This window comes from Chinchilla lanigera, unplaced genomic scaffold (assembly GCF_000276665.1).
Source record: "Chinchilla lanigera isolate Chin_1 unplaced genomic scaffold, ChiLan1.0 scaffold00014, whole genome shotgun sequence".
Classification (NCBI taxonomy): Eukaryota; Metazoa; Chordata; class Mammalia; order Rodentia; family Chinchillidae; genus Chinchilla; species Chinchilla lanigera.
In genome coordinates this window covers 15,624,478-15,634,243 of record NW_004955415.1, presented here as the reverse complement: position 1 = coordinate 15,634,243, position 9,766 = coordinate 15,624,478, and the positions used below count along the sequence as shown (strand labels likewise).

Below are 9,766 nucleotides of genomic sequence, written 5' to 3'. Positions count from 1 at the left end.
GACCTTGCGCTTGCCAGGCAGGCGCTTTGCCGCTGAGCTAAATCCCCAGCCCCAATATTTCTATCTAACTCAGCTGCCTATGACAGTACCATTTTAAAATTTCCATTGTGAAGTCTTCCCCTTCCCCAGAACTCGGGATTGAACTCAAGACCTCCACACTGGGCCACATTTCCACCCCTTTAATTATTTTTTTGCTTTTTTTTTACTTTGAGAGGGGGTCTCACTAAGTTGCTCAGGCTGGTCTCTACCTTGTGACCCTCCTGCTTTGATCTCCCAGATTCCTGGAATTGCAGGCATAAGCGTCACACCCAGCTGTAAAGTTGCCTTTAGATTCAGTTAATCATGGCCTCATTAAAAAAAAAAAAAAGTCTGTAGTTTCTTTTTTATTGGGTAAGAATAGTCAACACAAGATACAACTTTTTTTTTTTTTTTTTTTGGTCTTTTTGAGATAGGGTTTCACTGTGCGGTTCAGGCTGGCCTTGAACTCACCTTGTAGCCCAGGCTGGCCTTGAATTCACAGTGATCCTCCCATGTCAGCCTACCAAGTGCTGGGATCACAGGTGTGTGTCACCACGCCTGGCTAAGGTATAATTTCTAAACAGATTTTTAAATGCACAGCATAGTAGTAGAGTATTGCTCACCACGTGCAGTGTTTAGAGGAAATCTTTAAAACTTGCCTTGTGTCGGAGAAACTTCATACCTGTTAAATAGCAGCTCTGAATTTCCTGTCCCTAGACCTCTGGCAGCACTGTCCTGCTTTGGCTCCTGAGCCTCCCTCAGTGCGGAGAGGACAGGTGTGCACTGTCATGCCCAGACAGTGGGTTTTCTAGTGTTTTGTGTGTTAATCTGTTTTTATACCTCTACTAAACTTTTCTTCTTATTACAGCCTTATAGTTTCTAGCTGAGAGCTGATTCCTTCTCTTACTATTTTCCAGATATTTGTGACTTTATAACTTAGTCTTACAGAGGCGTTTTCAGCAACCATACCTGTCTACTTTCGGGGTATTTGATATTTATTAAGTCTTTACAGATTATGTTTATTGGAGTGAATGCCCTTGCAGTTGTTTTCCTATCCAGGAGTATTGGTTATTTCTCTGATTAGTCAAGTCCCTTTTATATCCCCCAATAATATTTATTTATTTATTTATTTTTTGGTTATTTTCCAGTACCGGGAGTCAAACTCACGATCTTGTGCTTGCCAGTGCCCCCCCAATAGTATTTAATAGTTTTCTTTCTAAAGGCTACACACACATTTTGTGAAATTTTATTTGTAAGCATTTAACATTATGGCCGCTTTGAACATGATTTCTTTCTTTTTTTTTTTTTTTTTTGGTTTTTCTCCGGTACTGGGAACCGAATTCATGACCTTGCGCTTGCCAGGCAGGTGCTTTGCCGCTGAGCTAAATCCCCAGCCCCTGAACATGATTTCTTGTTTCCATTGTCATGGTGTTGGTAGACTTTTCTGTAAACACCTTAGAACCTTTCTGTGGGCCCAGTGGTCTCTGCCATGTGTTGTGTTTTGTTGTAGTTCACAATCCTTTAAAAGGGTAAACTCCTCCTTAGCTGGAGACCATATACTAAAAAGGAGCGGGGTTGTCGTTTGCCACCTTGGGATGTGGATGCTGTTTGATCCACTCATGTCAAGAGTGTCTTGCCCATGTCATTTGGAACTAGCTGTCTAATTGCAGGATTTTCATATCCCTTGATACAGCTAGGATTTCTTTTTAAATTCTCCATTTTCTTCCACCATCGTCCAGCAACAATGGTGATGTTGATGCCCCCAGCTTGTTCCTAACATTAAGGCACCTGCCCCACTCGAGGGGTAGGTTTAATGTGATAAAAGTATTACACAAGAATGACTGTTTCAAGCCAGGTGTTGCAACGACAAGCAGAGACACCGAAATGACACCCAGGATTTAGAGGCAGATTTATTTATGTCAACGGGCACTGATTGGGATCATTCCCAGAATGTCAGGCCCTGATCTCTGATGATCTAGGGCTTATGTGGGATAGGGAAGCTGGAAGTACAGAGGCAGAATGGCTTGTCCATTGGGGAATGGTTTATACAATGTGCGTCATAGTGACCAGCTATGCATCACAGTGACCTGCCATTTCTAAGAGACAGGAGCAGCTGGAATTGGAACAGGAACTATTACCTGGGCAACTAACTGAAGTATACTGGCTGGGGCAGCCATTTTCTGTTACACTTACCTCCTTTTAGTTTTCCTGGCAAATCTTTGCTGAGCACATTACATATGATCTTCTGAGACAAGGCCCCTTGCTTCAGTTGGTGATCCTAGGATGGGCCCTAGTCATGTTCCCCAGGATTATCTTATAGAGTTTTTCCCTAAGTTGTTTTAGAGAGAGACATAATTTAGGCCTGTCTGTTCTGTAACATTTTTCTGGCAAGGGAATGAGTTAATCTAACCTAGAAGAGTATCCAGTGTGTCTTGGAGACTCATCAAATCTTAGTCAAGTGTTTGATTGTTCTGTTCTCTTGGAGCAACCATCCATAGAGTTTAAGGCAAAAAACAGAGCTAGCAGGGGGCGGGGAAGCAAGGACTGGGGTAAGCAGCCTGAAACGACACAGAAATCAAGGGGAATAGGTATGGAGCAATCCTGTAACTGTGTCCTCAGGCTTTAGCCATGTGTGGACCGGACTGGTCAGTGTCCAGAGTGGCTAGCGCAGGGCTTTGAGTGTGTTGTCTTTTCAGAGTGAGCTGTCTGGTGCAGGTAAATTCTGCAGCGGATCTAAGGCTGGATTTCTGACACTTGTAGAGGTGGTTGATCTGCACACACATATAACCCAGGTACATGAGTGTCTACAGGTATATCTGATCTTTTAGCTAAACTTTTATGGAGTGAGTCACAAGCTATTTCTGTAGGATTATGTTTTATTTCTGTGTAATCTATCTGAGGAGAGTCCACTATATCACATGAGGTCAGGGCCATTGACACAGACGCTGAAGCCTCAGCTGGCTGCAAGGGCACGTGCGCTTAGGCCTCTGGACCAGATCAGTCATTGACAGGTTTCCACACAGCAGCAGGAAGCAGTTTGCTGTGCAGATCATCTCTGCAGGAGAGTTTTGGCTAAAATAGTTTTGTCCCAGGTGACCATAGCATATCTAGCTAATGGGAGAAGTTTGTAAGCAGAGGAAGGCATCTTTTCAATCTAGAACAGTCCAAAAAGGGTGTATGGGTTGAGAACCACAGAGTGTAAGGCGATGACTGTGTTGTTGCCAGCATGGAGATCTTGCCCAAGATGATTAACAGTCTATCAGGCTGATGATGGGGGTCACAGTGAGGTGGCGTGGTTGATGGCCCAGAGGGGAGCCCTTAGTTCATACCTCTGGGAGGAGAGTTTTCAGAACGTCAGGATTGCAGTTATCTGTCTCAGGCTGATGCAGGGGTCATCTTCCTTCTGGGAAACAGTCAAAGTTGAAAGTGCGAGGTTAGACAAAAGGGAGGCTGATTGGCTTGGTGCAAGGGAGATAGTCACTTCTAACTTGAAGAGGAGGTCTCTTCCCCGACGCAGTATGGGGACTGCCTTATACAAGAATTCATGTTTTGTAAGATGTCCTATTTGTGCCTGGTAGAAGGGGTGAGAAGCAAAGAGTCCCAGTTGCCCTGGTGAAGATAACTTTTTGACAGAGGGAACTTTTGAAGGCAGAGAGTTCTGTTCCACTTTCGGCCAGGAAAGTCACAGGTTTGCCTCTGACTTGTGTGCAATGACTGTGGGCTCTCAGGGGCCCAGTTTGATAAAGCTCCGTCTGTCCTATTTATTCAGGCCCGACAGGGTTAGGGTAACTCATTTGTCAGGGCTGACAATCGAGTTTTTCCTCAGTCAAAATGTGGAACTCAGAAGGAATTACTGGCAGTCATCTTGGGTGGGTGTCAGATGATGCCATCTGACCAGGAAAGGTGTAACTGAAGCAGAAGGTTGGGGGTAGGTGGGGAGGGCCTCTATGGCTGAATGCAGGCAATGACTAGCTGGAACCAGTTTAATAGGCAGAATTCTCAGGAAGAATGGGCCTTTTTTCCCTTTTTTTCTTTGAGATGCAGGGAGTGGTTTGATTTCATTTTTAACTCCATAAAAGTCCTTTTCTTCTGCAGTCAGGGACTGTGAGTTTTGACTAATTAATTCCCATCTCTGACTTCCTACACGTGTGTTCCGTATGCTTGAACAATGGCACAACGGACAAAGGGTGGGTGCCTCTCAGAGAGAGACCATTCAGATGCCCATCTGGCCACGCCCCTTGCAGGGACTTAGATGCGACTTAGCTAAGGAGAGTGCAAGGTCTCCGTTACGCCATGTGCTGATCTTCACAGAACCGCAAGTGAGGGCCCAGGCAGCCACAGTGACCAGTGCTTCCCAGTCTTGGTGCACAGATGGAGCAGCCTATTGCTTATGCCGTCTGGTCCACTCACACTCATTCAGCAGACACTCAGGGGTTGAACATTCCAAGAATTGATCAAGCTGTTCTGCTTGAGCTGAGCAGGACTGACAGACTGACTGAAGTGCCCCTGGGGGTCTTACTGGAATCAGGCAGACAGACAGATTACATCCTCCTCCCTTTGGGGTCCAGTGGGAACGATTCAAGCAGGGAGCCAGGAATCCTCCTCCAAACCTCCGAGGGGACTTATGAAATCCGGGGGTGGGGGTTGCCTTCCTTTGGGGACCTGGAGAGGTCCTTGCTCTATCATTGAGGGTCACAACCAGTGACCAAAGAGGTCAGTACGGTCAGTTTTCCTGGCCAATGCACCAGAAACACTGAAAGCAAGCAGAAACACTGAAACAACACCCAGGATTTGTAGGCGGATTTGTTTATTTTATTTTATTTTTTGGTTTTTTTCTCCGGTACCGGGAACCGAACTCACGACCTTGCGCTTGCCAGGCAGGCGCTTTGCCGCTGAGCTAAATCCCCAGCCCGGATTTGTTTATGTTGAAGGGCACTGATTGGGATCATTTGCAGAATATCGGGCCCTGATCTTTGGTGGTCTATGGCTTGTATGGGCCTCACCTGGCCCAATGTGGCAGCCCTGTCAGTGCTCATCAAGGGGTCTGAGGACCATTACTACAGCTGCAGTCCAGCAAGGGGATGGCCCCCTGACGCCCAGCCAGGCAGCTGCCAGGGCCAGAGCAGCACCCCGGGAAAAGACCTTCCACCGTGTGCCCCACTCCTCACAGCTCCAGCCTCGCTGTGGCCGTGCTCACGGGTGGCTGGAAGCCGAGCAGGGAAAGGACAGCTTCCATGTCTCACTGAGGAAGCAGTTAGGATGGATGAGAAATACATTAGAGTTTGAACCCTGTTCCACTGCTTATGGCTGTATGTTCTGTTGAGACACTTTACTTCTTTGAGGCTCACTTTGTAGAGTTAATGGGCAAATCTAGTGATATTACAGTCACTGGCCACAAATAATTGCCATTTATGTAATGATTTCCTGCCACAGGTAGATCCTTAGCAGTGGAAAACTGCTGTTCTTACTGGCTTTGTCATTGTCATCATGGTCTTTCATCCTTCGCTGCCTCCTTCCCCTCTCTCTCATAGATGGTCGGGGACAAGACCATGTGTGGCTTGCTCATTGTTTTCTGGTTGTTTTTGTTGTTGTTTTTGGTTTTGTGGGTTCTTTTTCTCTTTTTTCTTTTTTTTTTTTTTTTTTTTTGAGGTAGGGTCTCGCCGTGTAGTACAGGGTTTACAGTGAGCAGAGCACTGGGTTTACAGTGCTTTCTGTTATTGCAAGCAGCAGGAAGAGGGCACAGGAGCACCTTCACCCTGCGCTGGAATCCCTGGGAGATGTTTCTTCTTACTTTAACGCAAATTCAAATGCAGACCCTCACTCCACTCTGGCCTTGCCGCTTTCCTTTCATCTTTTTGCACTCTGCCTCAGAACCTTGGCATTTACCCATCCTGACTTCATGCCGTATGGATGAGCCCTCTGATCTCAGGCTGGTACAAGGTTCCTGGCCTTGAGGCCCACTTCCTCAGCCTTGGTGCTTGGGGTGGCATGCTCTGCGTTCTGTGAACTGTACCAGAATAGTTCCAAGGACACATTTCAGTATCAGCAGTCGCTGCCCTCTTCTTTCTCCCTCCAGTTGTGGCCCCTGCTGCCCCTGCCTGGACCTCTGCCCTCTGCCCTGGATGACATGCAGCAGCCCTGCCCCCACCCTCATGCTGCTGGCTCGCTGCCAGCTGTGAAGCCCAAGGCCTCCAGACCTTGCTACTCGTCCCTGGAGAGCGGAAGGATCACCCTGGGTTGAGAACAGCTGGTTTAAACAGCTGTGGATGAAAACGTAAACCAGCATCCTGCCTCATAAGAGCATGCCGCATACACCCAGTTCTCTCTGTTTCTCTGATGCAACTTGATGTTGGGGCAAACTATTTCCTTTCTGCCCTCCAACTATAGGACTCCGCTTTTGCATAATCCTCTCTTATTTGCTTACATTTTATTCCCTCCCCAAAGTACTAGTGAGTGAGATCTCTGTGACAGTGCTTGAGCAGTGTCTCCTGTCAGCAACTGCACCCCGCCCCCGCAAGCTGGCTGCGCAATTGCAGGGTGGAGGGCTGGGTAATAATCTGGGTAATTCGCTCTCAGTGGGAAACTAACTTGTGGTTAAGATCTGATATAACCAGAATCAGGCCCGTGAAAGTGCTGTAACCTCCCCACCCTGGCCGCTTGTGTTACACCTTTATTTTTAGAAATCCAGGCATTCTGAGGCACACTGTGTTGTGTGCGTGTCAGCTTTTGTAGGGAGCCCATGCACCCTCAGTTTTGAAGCCAAATTGTGCAAATATTTGTTCATCTAGGGTGGATCGCTTTTATAGTCTGGTTCATAATTCATGCTTTGAAATTGGGATTTGATTTTCTGCTGCTTCACCAAAACTGAGCTGCCTAGATGTTCCAGAAGCTTCCTGATTTTGACTTTCTCTTAGATTTTTTTTTTTTTTTTTCTTTTTGAGACAGAGTCTCCTGTGTAGCCTAGGATGTCTTTAAGCTTGTGATCCTCCTGCCTCAGCCTCTAGAGTGCTGGGTTATAGTCTCTTGCCAGGCCTGGCTTAGATTTTTTTCTCTTTGTTTTGGAGTGTGGTGGATTAACTAATGGTCAGTTTATAACACCCAGCTGAACTGAGTCAGTGTGGTTCTGGGTGTGGAAGGCTCACCTGAGGATTGAGGATTGTCACCAACAGCATAAATGCAGAACTGGAGGGGAAGATGGTGCTGTTGATTGTCCTGGAGAAGCTTATCCTGCTGGTTCTCCTGATATGAACTCAGCTGTTATCGTCAGAGGAGCTCAGGTCCTCACTGTTGCTGAGGATGGCTGAGGGTCTTTTCAGGCACCTCTGGTCCTTACCTTTACTATTGCTTCCTTGCTCCAGTGCAGATCCCTCAGCCTGTGGGCACAGTCCTTCATCCTGCTGGTGCAGACTTTCTGGCTTCCACTGCTGACCTCTGGGCTTTCCCAGTGCACCTTCTTGGTACAGACTTGGCATGAGACATTGTCGTGGGCTCTAGGCCTCTAGCTGGATCCAGGACTTCAGCTGGATTCTTTGGGTCATTAGTGTGTTTATAGATCTCCTACACTCTTTTGCATTTGACTCTTTGGATGAATATTATAAACTAATCCTGTAAAGTATGTGTCCTGTATTAAATCTTTTCTCTCGTAAGCCCTGACTACAACAGTCAAGTTTTGTTTGTTTTGTTTTGTTTTTTTTTTTTGAGACGGTCTTGCTGTGCAGTCCAGGCTGGCCTTGAGCTCACTTTGTAGCCCAGGCTGGTCTGGTCTCAAAATTGCAGTGATCCTCTTGCTTCAGCCCCTGGAGTGCTGGGATTACAGGCGTGTGCCACCATGCCTGGCTCAGTTAGTTATTTCTTTCTTGAAGTGGCAGCGTTGGTGAGATTTGTCTAGGCTCATCAAGACCATCTTGGGTCTAGTGGTCCAACTCCTCTCCCATCTCTGTTCTCCTTGTCTCTTGTCACATTACTTCCTCTTTGGGGGCAAGGGAAAGGGTACAAATTTCTCTTTGATTTATGTTGTCACTTGATTGATAATGTTTTGGCTTCTTTTAAGTCAGCTCATTTGCAGCAGCCATGTTTCAAGCACATTGTAGTTACGTATGACCAGGGATGACTGTTGGACAGGACAGATACCGAGCATTTCCATCACTGCAGACAGTTGTTAGAAAGTGCTAGGTTATGAGGTGTGTATGTCACAACCCATGTCAGAGGCCTACTAGAGTCATATTTTCTCCCTACTATTGTGATAGTTGTGACAATCCATTTTAGGGCATTCAGAAACAGTGGCTATAAATGAAGAAGAGAGTGGGTCTTTGAAAATTGTAAGTGTTTGGGCCTAATACACACTGTGACTTTATTCTGTGCAGGGAATTCAGTGACCCCAGGTCCCATGCTGTGTGCTTCCACGTGATTTGGCTTCTCTGTCTCTTGCAGGTGCTAAGAAATGGCGCTGACAGGTTTCATCTCCATCTGAGAGCTGGGTACTCTGGGCACTGGAAGCCGGGTCTCCTCCTAGGCTTCTGGCTTGAGTAAGCCTTCACTCCATCCGCTCCAGGCCAGCAGCAGTGCAGGACGGCTCGACTTCTCTTAATGATGGGTATCGGCAAGAACACCACTTCCAAATCGATGGAGGCCGGGAGCTCCACGGAAGGCAAATACGAGGACGAAGGAAAGCACCCTGCCTTCTTCACTCTTCCGGTAATAGCATTGCACTTTTCCATTCTTCATCCCTCCGGAGTGTTCTGTGTGGACTCATCGTGGGATGGGCTCTAACACTTGTGTTTTCAGTGGTGGTGCGACACCGAGATCAGCGTCTTCCACAGGTGTTGTGTGGGCTGAGCTGACTCTCTGGAGTTGGGCCCCACCCTGCTGGTTACCTGCAGGAAGGAAGCCCACACTGCTGGCAGCGTGGTAAAACAGCGCAGTGCTCACTGTGTACTGGAAGATGGTGAAGGCTTCATTGTCTCTCCTAAACTGTGCCTTTGTGAAATAAACTAACCCAGCTTCTGCTTGCACTGCAAGATGGGAGGATGAGTGTCGTGCCATTTGGAACCCAGTGTCAGCGCTTGGTGTTGCGTCGGCAGCCTGCAGAGTAGAGGTGATCTTACCTGAGGCAGCCATAGCAGGCAGATAAGGCTGGTCTCACCTGTGCATTACGTTCAGCGCCGGTATTTCTTCCCAAATGTAGGATCGTGCTTTGGTATATATATATCAAGTTACCCCTAAAGCGTTGATTTAAAAAGGAGAAAAAAGGTCTTGAGAGAGAGAGCATACCTCAAGGTGTTTTTCTTTTAGTATTGGAAATGTGGCTGATGGCAAGAATACCATTCTAGGGTATCTAGACATGCACACAGCATCTTTAAGTACTTTGGTTGACTACTTGCATTCACATTTTGATTTTTACCTTGTTAGCTCACAGAGGAGTTCTGATTTTACAGCTGGCATCAGTATTGGCTTTGCCTGTAAGTGAAAGTTTTGAAACTGGAATTTCTGTCCTGTTTGTGGCTTCGGTTAACACATGTTTTCTAGGGGGAGAGACAGGACAGCTTATTTATTAATGGGTTGTTAAGTTTGAATTAGACCAGCTTTGAAGAGCAAAAGGGATCTCCCTGGGTATTGATGTGTGCCAGTCAATACTGCCACCCCCTCACTTCACAAGAGCTTGCCTGTTTTAACCACCCACTTGCCTTGCCATGATTGTATTTTTAATTAGTTTTTGTCTTCTTTCCCTCTCCCTTTTTTTTCTTTCTCT

At 46.8% G+C, this 9,766-nt stretch overlaps 1 protein-coding gene across 2 annotated transcripts in view; it reads left to right on the top strand.

Annotated features, from left to right (window-relative positions):
• Positions 1 to 9,766, top strand: part of Slc23a2 (solute carrier family 23 (ascorbic acid transporter), member 2) — a 112,592-nt gene that overhangs the window by 43,692 nt on the left and 59,134 nt on the right. For both annotated transcript variants that reach the window (XM_005380823.2, XM_005380822.2), the window contains exon 2: positions 8,449 to 8,712. In XM_005380823.2, the coding sequence (XP_005380880.1) occupies positions 8,605 to 8,712 (108 nt within the window). In that variant the 5' untranslated portion in view covers positions 8,449 to 8,604. The remainder of the gene's footprint in view (positions 1 to 8,448; positions 8,713 to 9,766) is intronic.